Source organism: Anolis carolinensis, chromosome 1, assembly GCF_035594765.1.
Source record: "Anolis carolinensis isolate JA03-04 chromosome 1, rAnoCar3.1.pri, whole genome shotgun sequence".
Classification (NCBI taxonomy): domain Eukaryota; kingdom Metazoa; phylum Chordata; class Lepidosauria; order Squamata; family Dactyloidae; genus Anolis; species Anolis carolinensis.
The window spans coordinates 129015403-129036174 of NC_085841.1; the positions used below are offsets into that span (position 1 = coordinate 129015403).

Below are 20772 nucleotides of genomic sequence, written 5' to 3' on the forward strand. Positions count from 1 at the left end.
CTACATTTCCCAGAATTTTGTTCACATCAGAAGAAAGGGGCTGCCAGCTTTTAAGCCTTAATGTGTCTCTCTTCATTGGGAATATACAGATGTGGTTATGGAAAGGGGGAATGTGTGGCTAGTTTTAAAATATGACTGCATTTTTTCACCACTTGGTCATTTAACATTCACATTGGAATAAGGATTTATTTTAATTTATTTTGTAGTGGAAGAGAGGAGTTTTACCCACTTACATAGCTTCTTTCGTTTTGGAAATATGCCCAAATCACTCTTTTCTGCCAACCACAAACCCTGGCCATCTTGCTCTGTATAGATACATCTAACACTCAATGAAGAGTGGCACTGAAATTAAGTATTATCCTTAATATAGGAACTTATGAAAAAGCAAAAGAGGGTGAAGTCTTTCCTCTCCAGCAACACCATGGCTTCCTTATTGTGTCAGCTCTTATCTTTGTCTTTGGAAAAAGTAAAGTAATAATAGCCCATTTTATACTCCAATTGTGTTTTTAACCACTCTTCCTTGGAAATGACTGCCATTCAACAAAATGTACTTCCTATTGCATTGAAACAGGAGTATTTTTGACAAGATGTGAACGAAACATAAGCCCCAGCAGCAGTTCAGTAGAACTACTTTGCTCAGTGCCACAAGCGTTCATTTCAATCACACATTCTTCCTTTCCATATAAGAAGTCTCCATCAGTAGAGTCCACAAATTGTTTCAGTCTCCATGTTACCTATTCAACCTACATTGCCCCAATGAAGACAGACAGAAATACTGTAGTAGCAAGGAAGGAGTCTTACATCAGTTCTATCTGTTTTTTCAATGAGCCTGTCAAAACAGACTGATTGAGACTGATGAAAAAGCCTAGGAGTATTCCTAGCAGCTGCCAAAAGAAATGAAAGGAGTTTCTGTTGGTTCATTTGCAAAGCACCTTATGTAAGGCCTTTCCTTTAGCCACTTTTATGTAAGGCTTAGCAGTTTAAGCCTTAACAATTTCTTTCACCTGTTATGTAAGCTCTCATAAACGTTGCCCACACCTGACAGCTGATTTTTACTGCAAGGGCCACACATACCAGATATCGTCTGCGAATTTATTCCCCCCAGATTTTAAAAATATGCACATTTCCAGACTTGCCCAAATACATACTGTTCAAGACTATAAATTTTATTGCTCACTTTAAAAATCAGAACATTCCTTTGTTCTGTACTTGCTATTTTATAACATTTCTTCCCCTTGTCCCACTTGGCACCAGAGTCTTTATAGGAGAGGCTATTTTATTTTGCAGAACTAACACAACATTCCATCCATATTCGATGGGACTTCTGAAGCGTCTGTTCTTGCTGTCTGGTAGCTAGCCAGCCCTAGCAGATGACTGATGGAGTGTATCTACACTGTATAATGAATGCAGTTTGACATCACTTTGACTGCCATGTCTCAATGCTATGGAATCCTAATTGTAGTTTTACAAGGCCTTTTCGAGGTCTGACAAAAAGTGCTGATGCCTCACCAAACTACAAATCCCAGGATTCCGTAACTTTGAGCCATGGCAATTAAAGTAGTGTCAAGCTACATTAATTTTACAGTGTAGATGAGTTAAAAGTCATGCACTTTACAATGTCAAGGCCTCTATCTGTGAGCATTTGGCCTGTTCCTAAACTATTCAATGAGTTACTTCTTTCTTCACTTCCTTTCAGGTGATTTCCTAAGTATCTCCTTGGTTAATGGATATGTGCAACTACGCTACAACCTAGGCGACAGAACCATCATTCTTCAGACCTTTCAAAATGTACTAACCTCAAATAATACTTGGTATTTAATTAAAGCAGGAAGAACTGGCAATGAAGGCTACCTGGATCTCGATGGCATCAATATAACCCAGAAAGCTAGCAGTGGTATGACTGCCCTGGACACACGCACAGATTTCTATGTTGGCGGTGTGGCTTCTTTAAACTTGGTGAATCCCATGGCAATCCAGAATGAGCCCACTGGGTTTACTGGATGCATTCGAGAGATCCTTGTCAATAACAAAGAACTAAAGCTAACTGAGAATGGAGCAAAGCGTGGCTCTAATGTAGGTGACTGTGATGGAACATTTTGTGGGTACAAAGTGTGTAAAAATAATGGAAAATGCCAAGTTAAAAACTCTGGCTTTTCTTGCTTGTGTCCGAAGAACTGGATGGGAACAATATGTGAGCAATCCACTTACTGTTCTCACAATAAGTGTCTACATGGAGGGATTTGTTTACCTAACCCTTTGTTATTCTCATACACATGTATGTGTCGATTGGGCTGGTCAGGCTTTTGGTGTGAAAAACAGATATGGTTTTTTACTGCAAAATTCACAGGTAATTCATACATCAAATATGTAGACCCCAAGTACAAAACAAGGGACCTCAGGTTCACGAGAATCTCTTTCAATTTTACTGCGACTAATATGGATGGCTTATTTGTCTGGCTAGGAAAGACCGAGGACGAGGACAATGATTTCCTTGCCGCTGGACTTGATAATGGAATGCTGAAAGTTGCAGTAAACCTGGGAGAGAAAACCACCATTCCTCTAATTCACCAAGGGAAGTTGCTGTGTTGCACGCAATGGCATTTTGTCACCATTTCACAAGAGGAGACTCGCATTAAAGTGTACCTCGATGAGGAATTAGTTCTCTTTGAAGATCTAGATCCACAAAGAAAATATTCTGTCCTAAATTATGAAGCCATTTGCTATTTTGGAGGATTTGGGTTAGGCAGAGCAGTAAATATTGTTACTTCGGGACTTTTTAACCAAGCACTCAGGGGTAAAATTAAAGATGTTGCACTTTTTCGAGATTCTAAAAAAGTCATGTTGATTAAGGGAGAAGGCTATAATGTTCTTAGTGGAGATAAGGATTAATTGGTTAATTTTGACTCTACCTAGTTCAAAATTCTACCTACTATGTATGACCCATAAACGTAGATAAATAATTGTCTGCTTAGTTAAGACAACAATGTGTATCTGAGCCCTATAGGCTTCCATGATTTTGAACTGCTAAGTTTTGATCTCTCCTTGTTCCCTTGGGTTGCTGGGAAAGATGATATGTGGGCCTCGGGTTCATCCACAGTGTAGAATTGATCCAGTTAAACACCACTTTAACTGCCATGGTTAAATGCTATGGAATCCTCGGATTTGATGAGGTACTAGCAGTATTTGGCAGAGAAGACTAAAGATGTACAACTTGAACTCCAGTGATTTCATAGCACTGATTTCAGAGAACTCGAACTCCAGTGATTTCATAGCACTGAACTATGGCAGTTAAAGTGGTAGATGAACCCTTAGTCTCATCACCCCTATTCCCCTTATTGGCCCACATAAGGTTTACCTTTAATGTCCAATTCCTTCCATGTTTAGGCCTATAGTTCTGCCATGATCCTGATCTCTCGTCCCTCTTTCAGTTTCAGAAAAACCCAAAGTTTTTCTAGGTCTGTGGTTTTCAGACCATTCTGTTTTGTTTTATCCACCTTCTCTTGACCAGTCTCCCTGTTACTTTTTTCTCATAAAACCTCTAATCTTAATTCTTGAAAAATCTATCTCAGAGTAATCACTTAATTCCTTTCATTTTCTCTACCATTCTCCTTACCACTTGTCACATACCATTATTTGATTCTGAATTCTTATTTCCTAATATAGTCCTATTTTCCTTTCCCCACCCCCCTTTTCTTAGATATCCCCTGTGTAAGGCTTAAATCCCAAGCAAACTGACAATAGTCCAAATAAACAACAGCAAAGAACTATACACAAACATGGCAAGCCAGTCATGTCAACTCTTATGGAAGATATTTTAGAGGCTCTTCTTTAGAAACTGCAAATTGCCTTTGCCTACACTCACTGCAACTACTTTATGTTAATCCTCCATAATTGTTGGAGTTAAGATACTCATGAATATGGAGAAAAAACATTTTTAAAAGCCATTTTTCTTTACCTGCTACACAATGCTGTGATCAACTTCAGTGGTCCTCTAGGAATCTCTAGGTGCTCCAGGTTGACTTTATGGGCAACTTACAGTGAAATCTTACCATACAAATTATTAAATCTGCAAAAGTCAAATACACAAATATGGAGGGCCAATTGTAGATTGCATTTTTTGAAAAAGCTATCAAGTAATAGTTGAGAAAAGGTAATTATTTTTTAATGTGAATATACAGTGGGCTCTTCATATCTCCTGGTGTTTGGACCCTCTGCAGCTACTGAAGTGTACCAATGCTCAAGTCCCATGATATATAAAGACGTATTAAAATGGGAGTCCCTTATACAAAAATGACAAAGTCATGGTATGCTTTTAAAAGATATTTTCAAGCCACAGATGGTTGAACATGTGGATACAGACTCAATGGATATGGAGGGCTGATTGTGTAGTATTTTGAGAATACCTTTTCTGTTTTCTAGCTGTTGTTATAAATCAAATAAGTAAGGCAGGTAGGCAATTATGGCTAAGTAACCTACAGTTATGTATCCGCAGCTGATTCATATTTATGGTTCCAACATATTTGTGATTGTGGCACAGCTGCAAAAAGATTGTTAAAGTCCACTGCTTTATCAGTGAGCAGCTACAAGTTGTGAGCAAGCAACAATTATCTGATTTCTTATAGATCATGAAGCAATGCTTTGATGTTACTTATCATGGAGTGCATCTACACTGTGCAATTTAAAGTGTAATCCCACTTTATCTGCAATAGTTCAATGCTATGGAATCCTGGCATCTGTCGATTGGTGAGGCACCAGACCTCTTTGCTACAGAAGTCTGAAGACCTCATTAAACTACAATCCCCAGAATCCCAAAGTATTGAGTCATGGCAGTTAAAGTTCATTCAATTTACCGCATTTAATTGACAGCATAGATGCACCCTAAGTAGCAGTTATAGGGTCTTGTTCCTTAGGACTCATGACACAAAATGAGTTTTTAATATTGTTGTAAATGTTATGCCTTTTCAATTGTCATCTCTTTCTGTGTCTTGGGATGCAGTCATTCAAAAAATAAATGCCAAATCTCCATCCCTCCCTCTCCTTTCTTCTGGCTCAATGACAGAGAGCTCAAATTACCATTTTTCATAGCAAAACCTTCCCAAGATGGCTTGTTATATATGATTAAAATAAGAACAATTTTATCCAGTTCTAAAACTAAACGCAGAAAGTTCAAACCCCAACTCACAGTACTTTTACGTAACACACCTTTTGAAGCGCACAATTTTTCACAAATCTGTTTAAAACTCCAAAAAGGAGGATGCCATGCATGTTTTTGAAGGTTTGCATAAAGTACTAAAAAGGATTTGTCTCCGTTTCTTCTAGTCATCAAGCCCCATATTTTTCCATATTAAGCAGAAAGATTTGTAATCTAAATGAGAAGTTTATGGTTGCCAAAGAATCAAGGGAAATTGTAGTGGAGATATGAGGATAACAGCTTCCTGACTAGAAAAAATGTGGCAATGCTTTTTCTTTCCAACCCACTAAATCCAAAACTCTGCTCCCAGAAAGACTTTTATGGAAGTTTGCAATGCTTTTAAATTCATTTCAAAGTGTTCTTCACGATTACATCTTTTGAGGTGCTGATTTTCTAAAGATAAATGTGAAGTTGCCCTGTTGATTCTGATAGAGGGCTCCTTTGGAAGGAATGGAGCTAAATACTAGGTACTCACATGATATATGGCAAAAAAACAGTACTTGTTCCATGGCTCTCAAAATATAGTCAAAGAGTTAGCTTCTATCAAAGATGACTTATTATTGTATAATAAAATGTTTTTGTCAAATCAAGTTTCCTCTTTTTCTTATTGAACTACTTTAAAAATCAGAGTCACTTGTCTGTAGTTGGATGTCAGTCAAACGGGGAGCAAGCCTTGAATATATTCCTTCAGTCTGCCTCAATTTTTCAGAGAGGTAGGAGGGCCCTCCAAAAAAGGACAGAAGGTAGTGGCCAAGTCAGAAGAAAGTGCTTTTTCATATGACTATCATGCAATCATACACTTGGAGTAATGAATACTGATGTTGAGATAGGCAGAAGCCAAAACAACTGTGGCATATATGTTTCAGTCAACCCTGAAAAATACATGTCATAGGGATTTTTATATTCAATCTTCTTTGACAATTCAGATTTAGAATTGGTAGGCTGGTGTTTAGAGCCATGAGAGGTCCAAAAAGAACATCACTAACCACAGTCAGAGATCAGTATAGCCCAAAGATTATTAGGAAAATTGAATATGCTTGGACTTAAATAATTTTTCAACCTTTATTTTCACATCTAAGTCAACACTGCTGATATGACTCAGGTGCTGCTCATCTAAGTGACCTCAAATTGGCTGATATATTTAAATAGGATTTCAAAAATTTGTTTTAATCACATATTACTGGAAAGTAGAGGTGTTTTTTTCCTGGTACCGAAGTGTCCATAAGTAAGTCGATTAACTCAAGGAGGTACTTTATGCACAATATTCTTAATTTTACTGAATGCTTCAAAACAAGGATCTTGAACAGTATTCAATAGGGTGGGGGGAAAAGAATTTACTATGGTTTTCCACAGAAAATCACACATTTTTTACTTATTTATTAAAAACCCTCAAGGTCATTAAAAATTACCAGTCTGGAATTGTAAAGCCAAGTCACATTTATACATCTTTGTTATATTTGTTTTACCCTATTGCTTAACATCTATTAAAATCAAACAACAGCTGTGAGAAGGCTTTATCATTTGTAGAATCAAAATATTCTTAAAATATTTACATTTTACAATACAAAGAATAGTAAAACACAATATCATGTACAAGCTTAGGTATTCACGTTTCCAAAGCATGAATGATGTGTGGAAAATTAATATAACTGAGAGAATAAAGCTAATGGTGTAAAAAAAAGTCTATTAAAATTGTGTGGATTCATAAGCAGTAACGTTTGGACCATGTGGCCTTCTCATTTCTGCTCGCTAACTGTTTAAGATGCACAGGAATTACCCAATAGTAAATACTTGTTTTTTCATGTAGTTCTTTTGCAAATCTTCAACTCCACCCAGCACATGCTGTATCTCACATTCAAAAATGGATTCAGAGGCTGTGTCATGGTCCAATTAAAAAGGCCAGTGCAATTTTACAAGAACAAGTGGTACAAAATCCACTTTTATAGTCACTGGAGCACCTTCAAAGACAGTATGCACCACCAAAGGCTGCAAACATTTCAACTGTAGACAAATTTGAAAAATGAAGGAACTCTACATGTTTTTATTGCATTTTTTTTTTAAAAAACTTTCAAAATATTGATTACAAGCAATATAAAGTGTTGAATGATTCAACTTTAATCCTAGGCCAACAGATTTTTTAAAACAATGGATTAAGTGGTACACATATAGATACCAAACCAGTCTTGTTCCTACAAAACATTAAACAGGGAATACATATAAAAGAAAGAGAAATGATGGCACAGTTATACCCAAGCATTTTTTATACAGAGTTCTAGATTTATTTAAAACAGATTATTTCCTGTTTGTTCAAAAATGCCAGAAGATATCCCGTAACCTTCTTGGCTTTTACCTTTTACTTTTCCCTCGGTCACTGTGGTCCCTATCTTTGTGATGCCTCTCTCTGCTCTTTTCACTCTCCCGCTCTCTATGCCTCTCCTTACTTTTTTCTCGTTCCTTCTCCCGCTCATGAGCACGCTCTTCACTTTTGGGAATCTCCTTTTTCTCAGGGTTCCTACCCTCCTTTGAAGATTTGCTTTCAGAGTCTTTATCACTATATGAAAGTCGTGATCTCTCTTTCTCCCGATGCCCGTCGTCTCTGTTTTTTCTCTCTCTATCTTTGTCCTGGCTTCTATCTCTGTGCCGGTTCCTTTCAGAATCCGGCTCCCAGTCATGGCGACCCTTTCTGAGGGAGTGGGATTCATTGTAAAACCTCTGTCTGTGTTGATCACTTTTCCTCCTGCTGAATGCCCTATCTGCGTGCGGAACAGACCGACTCCAAGGGTCACTGTGGCGCCTCTCAGGTCTCCTAGTGTCCCTGTCCTGATAAAAGTGCTCTGGTCCAGTGAGTCTCGGGAGTTTGTGAGCTAGGGGTGGGGCTGGTGGGATTGGTCCCATAAAATGTGGTGGCTGACCTGACATGTGAAGGACAGGGGGCCACGGCATCAAAGCATTCGGTGCAAAGCCATATCCCGGGGGAGGAAGTAGTGGAGGGGGCAGGTGAGGCGGGAACCCAAACATGGGATGATTTTGTGGGGGGAAATTAGGGGGAACAGCCCCTTGAAACTGAAAACCAGGTGGAGTCATTTTAGTGAGTGGGAAATTAGGTTGCGGAGTCCTGATAGGTGAGAAGTTTCCACTTGCAAGAGGACTGGGCATTTCGGTACCAAAATCAGAATGGCATGAATTTTCAGTCTCAATCTGAGATGATGACAATGATAGCGGTGGTGGTAATAATCCTCCTCTAACAGAATGAACTTTTTCAATACTTTGCATCAGTCCTTCTTCGTGCAACTGATTTGTGCCTTCCAGCTGTGAGGAACATGCACTATCCACAGTAGAGGCAGCTTGACTACTGCTCTGATCTGCAGCCAAGTCATTTCCTGAAAGTATTTTGCTATCTATTTTTGTCGGTTCTGTTCCTAAAATATCCAACTCTTGACTATTTTGTATTTCTTCATTTCGAAGACTGTCACTATCATTTTCTGAACCACTGTTCTGTTGGCCTCGTACTGCTGCTTGCCTTGGGTCCCTTTTAAGGTTGATAAATGGTGGAGATTTTGAACTAATTGCCACATTATCAACAGATGCCATGGCATTGCTCCCAATTCCTTTCCCCACACCTGTTGTGACAGGAAAATCTGTGGTCCTTTTAGTTTCCAGAGAAACACGGTCTGCATCACCCAACTTTAGACCACTTTGTACAGTCTCTTTGGTTTCTTTGTTTTGTGACAGACTGGCCAGGTTTGCTAAAAATGCTTCGGTCGAAACATCTGGTGGCTTCCCCTTAAGACTTAGGCTTGTCAGACTTCCTGAAGAACAGGAGACATCTGCCATGGATGTATCAGATGTTGAGATAATATCAGTGGATTCATTTGAATTCTCATTTTTACCTTTTGTTTCTTCAGCTTCAGTAATTATAAGAGGGCAATCCACTTTTTCCTCTTTCAGTGCTGCCTGTTTATCCGATAACGGCAAATCTTTAGTAGCAAGCTGGTCTCCTGTTGGCTGGATATGTTCAGACATCTGCCCTGTAGTATCCAAAAGGCTCTGAAGGATGTCATCCACTGGCAGTGGTTTACTTACTAGTTCAAGAGCCGTTGACTGGTTTTCCCATCCAACTAAAACTCCAGGAAGGAACCGAAGAGGCTTCAGTGGTTCATGTTTGATGCTCTCCACAATAGGTTCACTTGATGTTGCTTCTTCTGTGTTAGGTACCTGGGGTTTGAGTCTTTGTTTGTGCAACACAGCAGTGAAGGAATTAAAGAAGTCTTCTTCTTCTTCTTCTTCTTCCTTCTCAACTATTTCAGAATGAAGGATCTCAGATTTGCTTGATTTACTTTTCTTTTCGGGTGTCAAGCCTTCGGCGTTTTCCTCAGCATGAGTAATGACAGCACTAATCTGTCTTTTGAGCTTCTGGCGAATAATCAAGCCAAGCAACAAGTTGGGTCGGTGAACTTCAATACCTGTATTAAAAAACAAAATCATAGAAGTATAAGCTAATCATGTATCCTAGGCTAAAAGCTCATCAACCAAAAGGGTAGCCATGTCATTGCATTCTCAGAGTGCTCAAGCTAAACATTCAGACATGTTGCTAATTATGTAAGGAATAGCCACCATTTTCCCCAAGAGTTGCTCCCCACCCTGCAAAATTAATGCTTGCTTAATTATGTCAATCATGACCCAAAATGAAGCAGAAATGCATGCTTTTTATTTGTTTATAGTTTTTTTAAGCCAATCGAGTCAATGCTTTACACCAAGTATGTGCCCACCATTCAGAAGTTTCATGAATGCTTCAAAATAAATTTCAAGTTATATGACATTTGTAATAATCAGAAATGGTTTAAAACAAAACCTTCACCATGAGTACCCCTTGGATCCAAAACATAATTTCTGTTACCTACCAGGACCATCGAAAGGCACCAACTGATGTGGAATTTTATCAGAAGCACCTAAAGGGATAATATATAAATCCTTGATTTGCTTCATGTTATTAGCTGCTACACCATAACGCTTTCTGCTGCTGAAGTATGCAAACAGCAAAGCATACGAAATCTGATCTTCTTCTGTCACAGGAGTAAAACGAATCACACAAATTTCCTGTTGAAAGAGAAGGAACATTTACTTACAAATTGTCAATTCTTTCCTTAAAAAATCACAGTTAAGAGTTGGGAAGGGGGCAGCAGGAGAAGGGAAATTTGACAGCAACCATTATCTTGGCTTTCTAAAACACACGGTAGAGCTTCTGTTCCAAGTCCCTTAAAATCAGAGGGAAACATTCAGCACATCAACTTAAAGGTAAATCTATTTCCCACTGAGAGAGAATTTTACACTATACATACTTCAATTCCTGGAAAATCTTTTGAGAAAAGCCCCTTTGATTGACTTCCACCAAGTAGAAGGGAGCTCTCTTTAGCTTTGGGCATCACAGTTGGAAGGCAGAACTAAAAGACCAATCCACAATAAAACAGTCTTGGAGATGAAGAAATTTCCAATGAAAATCATTAAAGATATGCCCCAATACTGTTCAACCATTAGAGGCAGCTATCAATGGAATGATTTGGAGATCTCTAGCCTTTCTTTCAAAGACAGTACATCTAAATATGGACAGTTGAACTCAATGCTCCCCACAAAGAAGCTGTACTGAATCTGATAAGACCAAACCAAAATTATCTATTCTGACTGAACTGTAGATGGAAACAGAAATACATATGAAAATATTGTATTTTTAAGCAAAAACTTGCTTCATTTTCTCCTTGTTTTATTAGTTCTGTATGTTACCCTTGTCATTTTGCTTATTTGCTTAAAGGCATAAAAGCACTCTCAGCAAAGACTTCCTGCATTCAAGAATCCAGATTGAAGGGATATTCCTCCATGTTTCCTAGTTTCAAGGCATATTCACCCTGCCCCTCCTATTACCACTTCATTTCCTTCCAAGGCATTCAAACTATGATTTTTTTAAGTTTTCTTACAAAGGCGCTATGTTAGGTTTCAGGTCTTTTGGGAAAATATACTGAAAGTGAAAAACACAGAATAATGACCAACTCATTCATTACTGAAGAGAGAACAATTCCACAATGAGGTTTTTTTTTTATTTGACAGTCGCTTTTGTGTCTAATATATCTGGCATGAATGACACTGCAAAATTTATGCCAACAAGGAAAATCAGCAACATGAAATTTTGCACTGTTTTAAAAAGGACTACTACAGCATTCACACACACACAATCTACTATTAAATTACTTTTCAAGAATAAGAATATATTTGTTTTTTACCTTTGTTCCTGTGGCTTTTATTTTGTCAACATATTCCCAGACAGTCTGAGGAGATATCCTGCCACCCACTTGGATACTATCTGGCAAATCCTGTTAGAAGGAAGGATTATGAATGTCTTTATTTTAAAACAAGACATGTTCTAAAAATTTAAAGATGTTTCAGAAGGCACTGCTATGATCTTACCAGGCTTTACAGTTAAGAGTTATCTGTATGATGCTCATTGTTTATAACAGAGGCAAATAAAAAGTGATATAATTTTAATTGGTTTGAATAGATAGCATTGTTTAGTGACACAAGTCAGTCAATGAGCAAAGAGAAGGAAAACAACAGGAAGTGTTGGACTCAGTTTAGCTACTGGTATATCAACTAAAACTTAAAATCATCATGGCAAGAAGATCAGATAAACATTGACTAATGGTTCAACAAAGTGTAGTTCTTCAGATTTTACTGGACTACAATGACTTATGACTTATACTAAGGCTGATGCACAAAAACAAATGGAGGGTTGTGTGAAACAGTTACAATACAAAGCTTTCTAGGAAAAATAAATACTCTTTTAATATTTCAACATTTTATTGCTGATAATTCCCTTCAAGTCAGCTTCGACCTATAGTGACCCAATGGATGAGAGATCCCCAAGACAGTTATCCATAGACCTTCTTGAGTCTTGCAAACTAAGGCTTGATTTTAGATGATGACATGCCAGATTTTAATTTGCAGTGGCGAAAAGAAAATTCAAAAGAGTCTTCTAAAGCAAACAATAATGTTGTAGTCAGTACATTACCTCTGTTAAGCTTTCAAAAGAGCCAGAGATCGGATAAGCCTTGATAACAAACTTTGCAACAGATGGCATGTTGATAAAGCCCTTCCAAATGAAGTTCAGGCGAGCCAGAAATAGTGTTTCACTTTCAACAGTGCCTGGTGTTTCTGATCTGAAGGGGGAAAAAGTATGGAAAAAAGAATGATTACAAACCGTCTATTCTAGGAAGAAGAAACATGTACTTATTAACCAAATCTCCATGTGTATCCACTGAAGTTTATCTGTCTTGGGTGTTCGCTGAAGTTTCTAAATTATTTTGCGTTAAGGAACTACTCTTCATGATTTGTTTAAAAAAAGTTTCACCCCACCACCAACTGAATTTTTTTTCTGGTTATGGCCCTGGGAGAACGGAACCACTAATAGAAATGGCCTGTTGTAGGACCTCTTTGTCCTCATACAAGTGGTGGCTTGTTCATCATATAGATAATTGTTGTCACGGAAGAGGCAATTTTCCATCACAGCTAGTGTTTAAAGGGAAACAACTGAAGAAAGGAAAGACTCCAGTTGATCTGAGGCAGTGTACACAATGGATAGAGGTTGGACCATTTAACCAAAAGATGAGAAAAAAAACCCACATCAACTAGATAATGCTTGCAATAAGCACCATCACATAAAATCGCAATCAGTGGGAGAGATTTTTTTTTCACCAAAGAAGCATAAATCAAATTTATTCTATAAAATGGCTGTTAAACCAACATACAGAAAGATACAGAATGTTCTTTACAAAATCTTTTTTTTAAAAGTCATAGCAAGTCATACCACAACTATTTAACTCCCGTTGTCTTAAGGGATAAAAAGTAAGAAAGCTTTCTTTTCCTTAAGGATAACAAATCTAATATGCTGGAGAAAAAGCAGGTATTAGAAACTGTCAAAAAATGAATAAATGTCTTCCGTTTTATCACACAAGATGCTCTGATCAGCAGCCTGTGGGCCACTTGAAGTATGATTAATATTTTAGCATTATTATACCACTTCACTACAAGCATTCTGGGTGTATACATGCTCTCAAGATGGAGTCTAAAATAAACTGTAGGGAAATTATGAGGACAAGGGATAGGGCAGAAGGCAGTAACCTACACAAAGATCCTATTAAGGAATGGCATTTATGTGATTAAAAATCATAAAAGATTACCTAGAGCTTGAAGAAGAAGTAAGTGTTGCACTTGGTAAGTCTTTATCTTCCTCTAATAATTCTGGAGTGAGCATGCTTGTTGCTGAAGAAAGTGCATCCGCAATGTTTTCAGCTTCATTATCTGAGGGTTTACGGGCCACTCCAACTGCTATTTTCACATTTTTCCCAGAAAGGTCATTGCTTGGTGGAGCCATTCGACCTTAAAAAGGCAAATTTGAAAGTTTCACTTAAATACACAACGTATCAGTCTCACAAAAATATGTCTTAATAATGCTGTTATTACAATCCTTGCTGAAATATCCTATTGAATGAAATAAAAATGGAGACTTTATGCATTGCTATAATTTGGGTACAACAGTAAACTAGTTCTCATAGTTTACAGTTATGAGAAAAAAAACCTCAATAGGCCACAGGTTTGTTAATTTCTTTTTTCCACTCCAATAGGACAGGAGCAAAGATGTTGTTTTCTCTTATTGTGAAGATGCTTTCTGTTATTGCAGCTATCCATACTTGGGGAAAACTATGCTTAGTTTAAGGTTTGGTTTGTTGAAACATGTCCACTTTGAACCAGTTTACTGTAGCTGACTTTTTTCAAACAAGCACAGTTAAGATACAGTTAACAAAAAGAGGGGCACAAGGAGGGAATGGACTTTCCTGGGTTCAACCCAACATATATAAGATTCTTATATAAGGATTCAGGGAAGATGTCATCTAGAAGTTGAGAGCTATACTCCAAAGGAACAGTGGATAAGATAGTAATAAGAGAATGGGAAAATCAAGACACAAACAAAGTATTTTCAATATGCTAGTAAATATTACCTATGCAAATTTTACAATTAAGATCAAACAGATGGTTTTTATGTTGACTTGTTGTATTAGGAGCAGCAGATCCATCAATTTCTTGCTCTTTTTCAGTCTCCTCTATCTTCTCCACAATCTTAACTGGAGGAGGTTCCTGTGCATGAAGAAGTAAAACATTAAAATGAAATTATCGTTTTGTAAAATACTAGTTAACTGCTAACATTACACCAAAGGAGAGCCACAACAAGCAGAGTAATCCTACAAGAGGTGGACTGAAGAAAAGGTGCCAGGTCATCTGTTATGTCCAAAGTCCCACTGACTTCACATCAGCCGAGACACAGAGTGGGAAGATTTATCTTTTTCAAGCTGGCAGTTCTATTTCACCCCAATCCACTGGTTTTATCAGGAAATGCCTCTGTCAGTTCCAGGCTGGTATAATGAACAATCCAATCCCAATTTTTGGGAAGGAAATGAAAAAAAAAGGGATGCAGTGAATCTAGGGATGTCTCTGTTTTGTCTCTTTAGTAACTTGCTACAGAACTTACTCATAGGGAAAACAAATACTACTGAAAGTAAATCTACACTAACAGAGCTTTATAGCAACTATCTAGAAAAAAAATTCTCTGTAAGAAAAGGGTTTAATCTTCCCCATTGCAATTCTTTCTAGTTAATGGATCTGTGGTCAAGACTGTGAACTTAACTTTAGACATCATTACAAAGTGTCAAAACTTTGAACTTTAAGAGGGGAAAAGTGTCTTAAAAACATCAATCTATCCATATATTTTTCTAATGCCTATGCCTTCCCCCTCAGAGGTGAGATTAAGAAAGATCTACTGCTCACAAGAGAAATGGCAGCCTTCCCAAGAAATTCCCAAACATTTCTCAAATGGGCAAATTAATCAAAAGTAATCTGAGATAATGTGTCATTGCATTGCTTAAGGAGGGTTATGCTTTGTTTTAAAAACAAAAATGCACTGATTTTGTTAAATACAAACACAAACATCATCTCATATTAATAACAGAGGCAAATGTAACCTGAATTTCCATGGCTACTTCTTGCTCTTTTACTGGAGCCTCACTCTCAATTTCTATTTCTCCTTTATGAGTAATTTTTGTGATTGGCCGTCTTTCGACTTCTCTCTGTTCTTTTTCAATCATTTCAATTGTCTGTCAAAGAGAAAAAAAGAGATGAACTTGACAATCCAAAAAGCTACGAAAACAAGCACCCGAAGACATTATACAGGTGTCTCCAATTTTGCACTCTTCAGATGTGCTAAACTTCAATTTACATTACCTAACCATTCCGGTATTTGCAAGAATGTGATACACATTGTTCAAACATGACCAACAGATAAAAGATGGAGAAAACGCAATGGACAACAGAAGCAATCGTTCTACAGCTGTTTCACATTCTAGCCCAATTTTGTCACAACGCTAACTACTATTGATTTCAGAGCTATGTGAACCAGCCATAGGATCCTAAACCTTTCTCTTCCTCATCTGCCTAAACCATAAGAATGGATGCTCTCAGAGAAAATTCACTACCCCACTAACTTGTAGGCCACTAGCGACAACTATGTGGAAATAGTGTATATACCAGTATTGCCTGAGTGTCAGAGGGGTCATGTCCCCCCTCCCCCACTTTCATCCCTTCTCTTTCTTTCTCTCCCCTCATACCTTTTCTTCTTTCCTTCCTTCCTTTTTGCTTCCTTCCTCCCTCCCTCCTTTCTCCATTCCTTTATTTCCCTTCTTTTCCCCTTTCTTCCCATTTTCTTTTTTGCCCACTTTACCATTCCTTGATTTCCTTTCTTTTTTCCTTTCCTTCCCCTCCCCTTTCTCCCTTCTCCAGCTGAGAGGGCTTCACAATGACTTCATGGAAACATGGCTGTCTTTGTGGTTCTTTCCTTCCTGCCTTCCTCTCATGTCACCTTTCTTTCCCAGTGACATTACAGAAGGCCACGTCACCAAGCAACTGCCAATCCAGTAACATCAAAGTAGAATAATCCTTCATCCAGCAACACCCCTTGTGCTACAGACAGACTTTGACTTTTATATGAGATAAATGAATTAACCATACGTGTCTATTTTCTCTTTTCCTCCACGCAGCCAGTTCTTTAGAAGCCAGTTCTTCTGGGCTCATTCTTATGAGATGGTCTGGAGTTACTTCACCCTTCAATACTCTTTTAAATAGTATCTATAAAAAATAGGTTTTAGTTATAGCTAACAAACCAAACCTACACACATTATATATTTCAGTCACTACCAAAATAACTGAAGGAGAGCAGAGAATTACTAGTTTGTTGCTATTTGAGGAAGAATAGAAAAAACAAATAAATATTTTCCTTTGTCCCAGGAAGAAAATCAATCAGTAGTTGCATTAAATATATATCACAACCAAAGGACATACTTTGTTTTTGGGGTCTTTCAGATTGAATATCAAGCTTCTATACTTATTCTTATACTTGGAATCAGTATCCCGAAAAAAGGAAAACAGCTCTTTTTCAATCTTAGTTGCAACTTTTGCTGCTCTTTCTTCAGGAATCTTCAAGGTGGAATCTGTGAGTCTAAAAGGATACACATTTTAAATTTTGCTTTTCAAAAAACATTATTAGTTAAAATATTAACAGTTTATTAAGGGCAGAACCCATACCTTTTCTCTAGGATTTCTTTAAGTGACTGCCTAACACTTTGTCTTATCTGATCAACAGAAGGCTTGGTGGCAGAGGAAACAGGTGTGTGTGTGTTACTAGCTGTTCTCCCCTTTTCTGTTCTTTTTTTCTTGGCTTCCTGCTTCTCCTGAACACCTACATGGAAAGATAAGTCATAGTTAACATTGCAGAAATGCTCAGTAACTTCAATATAAAAATTCACAGTAGAATCATAGAATCATAGAATAGTAGAGTTGGAAGAGACCTCAAGGGCCATCTAGTCCAACCCCCCGCTAAGAAGCAGGAAATCGCATTCAAAGCACCCCTGACAGATGGCCATCCAGCCTCTGCTTAAAAGCTTCCAAAGAAGGTGCCTCCACCACATTCCGGGGGAGAGAGTTCCACTGCCGAACAGCCCTCACAGTGAGGAAGTTCTTCCTGATGTTCAGGTGGAATCTCCTTTCCTGTAGTTTGAAGCCATTGTTCCGTGTCCTAGTCTGCAGGGCAGCAGAAAATAAGCTTGCTCCCTCCTCCCTATGACTTCCCCTCACATATTTGTACATGGCTATCATGTCTCCTCTCAGCCTTCTCTTCTGCAGGCTAAACATGCCCAGCTCTTTAAGCCTCTCCTCATAGGGCTTGTTCTCCAGACCCTTAATCATTTTAGTTGCCCTCCTCTGGACGCTTTCCAGCTTGTCAGCATCTCCCTTCATCTGCGGTGCCCAAAACTGGACACAGTATTCCAGGTGTGGTCTGACCAAGGCAGAATAGAGGGGGAGCATGACTTCCCTGGATCTAGACGTTATTCCCCTATTGATGCAGGCCAAAATCCCATTGGCTTTTTTAGCTGCCGCATCACATTGTAGGCTCATGTTTAACTTGTTGTCCACGAGGACTCCAAGATCTTTTTCGCACACACTGCTGTCAAGCCAGGCGTCCCCCATTCTGTATCTTTGATTTCCATTTTTTCTGCCGAAGTGAAGTATTTTGCATTTGTCCCTGTTGAACTTCATTTTGTTAGTTTCGGCCCATCTCTCTAGTCTGTCAAGATCGTTTTGAATTCTGCTCCTGTCTTCTGGAGTGTTAGCTATCCCTCCGAGTTTGGTGTCATCTGCAAACTTGATGATCGTGCCTTCTAACCCTTCGTCTAAGTCGTTAATAAAGATGTTGAACAGAACCGGGCCCAGGACGGAGCCCTGCGGCACTCCACTTGTCACTTCTTTCCATGATGAAGACGACGCATTGGTGAGCACCCTTTGGGTTCGTTCGCTTAGCCAATTACAGATCCACCTAACCGTAGTTTTGTCTAGCCCACATTTTACTAGTTTGTTTGCCAGAAGGTCGTGGGGGACTTTGTCGAAGGCCTTACTGAAATCTAGATATGCTACATCCACGGCATTCCCTGTATCGACCCAACTCGTAACTCTATCGAAAAAAGAGATCAGATTAGTCTGGCATGACTTGTTTTTGGTAAATCCGTGTTGACTATTAGCAATGACCGCATTTGTTTCTAAGAAGGGGAAAGATTGTTAAGAAATCCCCTATGAAAGCCAAGGTAATAAAGAAAACTATGGATTGACAAAACGAAAAGCTTTTCTTAACAAACAAGAAAAGGGGTTTGTATCCTCGATTTGCAGCTGAATGAATAACAAGAAAAGGAGAAAATAACATTAAAATACCGAAGTTAAATATATTGCTCAAAAAATTGCATTTCCTTCATGTGATTTCAAAGCATGCAAGCTTCAGATGAGAGCTTCACTGGAGGTTTTAAGAATTAATAGGATTCTAGGATGGGAGGTGAACATTACCCTTTCAATGCCTGCACATAATGTAGATGCTGAAATTCATACAATTGTTTAAAGCTACAGACAATGCAGTCGCTGTTGCCTGCTTTTGGTCTAAAACTATTTAGTTGCTTGTGATTCCTTTATTTCATCACTTTTAAATTCATTTATTATGCAATGCTTTTGACACGAAATAAATAAATGCTTTGGAAAACAAGATACTTTACCTGTTTTTGTTGCACTTTCACTGGAACAAGCAACATTTAGACTGTCCTTAGTTGTTTTTTCATGTTTTTCTTCAGACGATAGCCGGGGAAGTGTAACCGCCTGTCCAATTTTCTTAATAGGCATTTGCTGTCCCTTTCTCATTTCAGGCTCTCTGGATTCTGTGACTGGTCTTCCATCACTTGATTCCTAAAAACAAAGGTAAACAAATAACAGAAAGAGTAATGATTACACAATTAACATTAAAAACATCTAGCGAAAAAGTGTATATATATTAAAGGTTCATAATATTAAAGATTTACTTGTATTACTGTTTGTTATAAGAAATAAAGATTTGATAAATACTGATGTTTCTCAACATAAAGTTATGGTCTCAAGGCATGTAAACAGTGAAAAAGAACAAAAGTTTTTTTAAAAAAAATTAGCAAGCAATTAAGACAAAATAATATATCGTATATCATTGATTCTAAGATGCTATCAATTGTAAGATGCACACCAATTTCAGTACTACCAAGAAAAAATGTTATTTATATATACTAAAAAGCACATGTGATTCTAAGATGCACCCCTTTTGAGAGGTGTTTATATGAGGAAAAGGTATGTCTTAGAATTGAGGAAATAGAGTAAAAGCAGTCCATCCAATCTCACAGTAAAATCATATCTGTTCCTACTAAAATGCCACCATGATAAAAAGTTTTGGAAAACAATTATCTTCCTGCCAGATGCCCAAGGAAACATGAATGGAGAGCAATGTTCTGAAACTCTTTATTTCAAACTTTATAATATTAAACAGAGCTTGAATAAACTATTGGGGAATAGAGAATTGGGCAGAAGTTTGTATTTTTAAAATCACCTTGATTATGTGCTGAACCTCATATCCGCACATGCAAATCTGCTTGAATTTATATTAAGATATTCACATGTGCGCATATACAGTCCAGGGCATAACAAGTGATTTTTTTTAAAAAAAAAAACAACCTTCTGCCAGATGTCCCCTGCCTGCCCTCCATCTTATTCCGATTCAGAGGACGCCTGTGACGACGGCTGGGGAATAAATCCCAGGACCCACAGCTCTATATGGGGACATCTTCTCAGGTCCTGGGTTTTTTTGTTCTCCATTTAAAACCCGCATTTTTCTGCTGTTTGGGAGTACCTTATCTTAGTAGCTCTCAAAATAATATCTCAGTTGGCAGAAGCACTTCTGTATTATTGTACCCAAACACATACTAAATAACAACACCTGAAGGCATATGAGCATGATTACATAGGATATTATAGTCAAGAGATGTAATGGAAGGGGCCATTTACTGATATCTGAGAGCAGGGGCAGTTCAACCACGAGGCCATTTAGGCGCTTACCTGTAGCGCCATAATCCCAGGGGCGCATTCGCCCTTCTCCGCGCGGGCGATTGGAAGCCACCCACCCCTCTCCTACAGGAAAAAGCATGGTCGATGGGCCTGTGCACGCACGAAGAGCTTCCAATCGCCCGCGCGGAAAAGGCCTGCCAGGGTCGCCACCCACCCCTGTCCACACGGGCGATTGGAAGCCCTGCGCGCATGGGCGATGGGCCTGTGTGCTCATGCAGGGCTTCCAATCGCCCGCGAGGAGAGGGAAGGCCTGCCAGGGTCGCCACCCGCCCCTCTCTGCGTGGGTGATTGGAAGCCTTATGGGCGCGTGCAGGGCTTCCAAACGCCTGCATGGAGACGGAAGGCCTGCCAGGCGGAGAGGCGCCGGCTCGTGTCGGGGCGCTGCAACGACTGCTGCTCTGGAATAGCAGCAGAGTCCAAAGAGCCCTCCCCACCTCCCACTGCAGGGAAAGGAAGAAGCCATTCTGCCAAAATGAGACATCGCCATCCAAGGTGAGTGGGAAGCTCCGGGGTACTCTTGGGGGAGATCC

At 38.7% G+C, this 20772-nt stretch overlaps 2 protein-coding genes across 12 annotated transcripts in view; one reads left to right on the forward strand and one right to left on the reverse strand.

Moving 5' to 3' along the window:
• eys (eyes shut homolog) overlaps positions 1-7246 on the forward strand; it is an 804562-nt gene extending 797316 nt beyond the window's left edge. Inside the window, exon 33 of the mRNA XM_062969072.1 lies at positions 1697-7246. Coding sequence (XP_062825142.1) covers positions 1697-2889 — 1193 coding nt within the window. The 3' untranslated portion in view covers positions 2890-7246. The remainder of the gene's footprint in view (positions 1-1696) is intronic.
• The window catches only part of phf3 (PHD finger protein 3), a 61460-nt gene continuing 47239 nt past the window's right edge, over positions 6552-20772 (reverse strand). For all 11 annotated transcript variants that reach the window (XM_008116880.3, XM_008116884.3, XM_062969077.1 and 8 more), the window contains 11 exons: positions 18877-19063; positions 16868-17021; positions 16625-16781; positions 16295-16411; positions 15253-15384; positions 14236-14371; positions 13417-13615; positions 12249-12396; positions 11464-11553; positions 10093-10288; positions 6552-9654 (listed from right to left, as the gene is read on the reverse strand). In XM_008116880.3, the coding sequence (XP_008115087.2) occupies positions 7538-9654; positions 10093-10288; positions 11464-11553; positions 12249-12396; positions 13417-13615; positions 14236-14371; positions 15253-15384; positions 16295-16411; positions 16625-16781; positions 16868-17021; positions 18877-19063 (3633 nt within the window). In that variant the 3' untranslated portion in view covers positions 6552-7537. The remainder of the gene's footprint in view (positions 9655-10092; positions 10289-11463; positions 11554-12248; positions 12397-13416; positions 13616-14235; positions 14372-15252; positions 15385-16294; positions 16412-16624; positions 16782-16867; positions 17022-18876; positions 19064-20772) is intronic.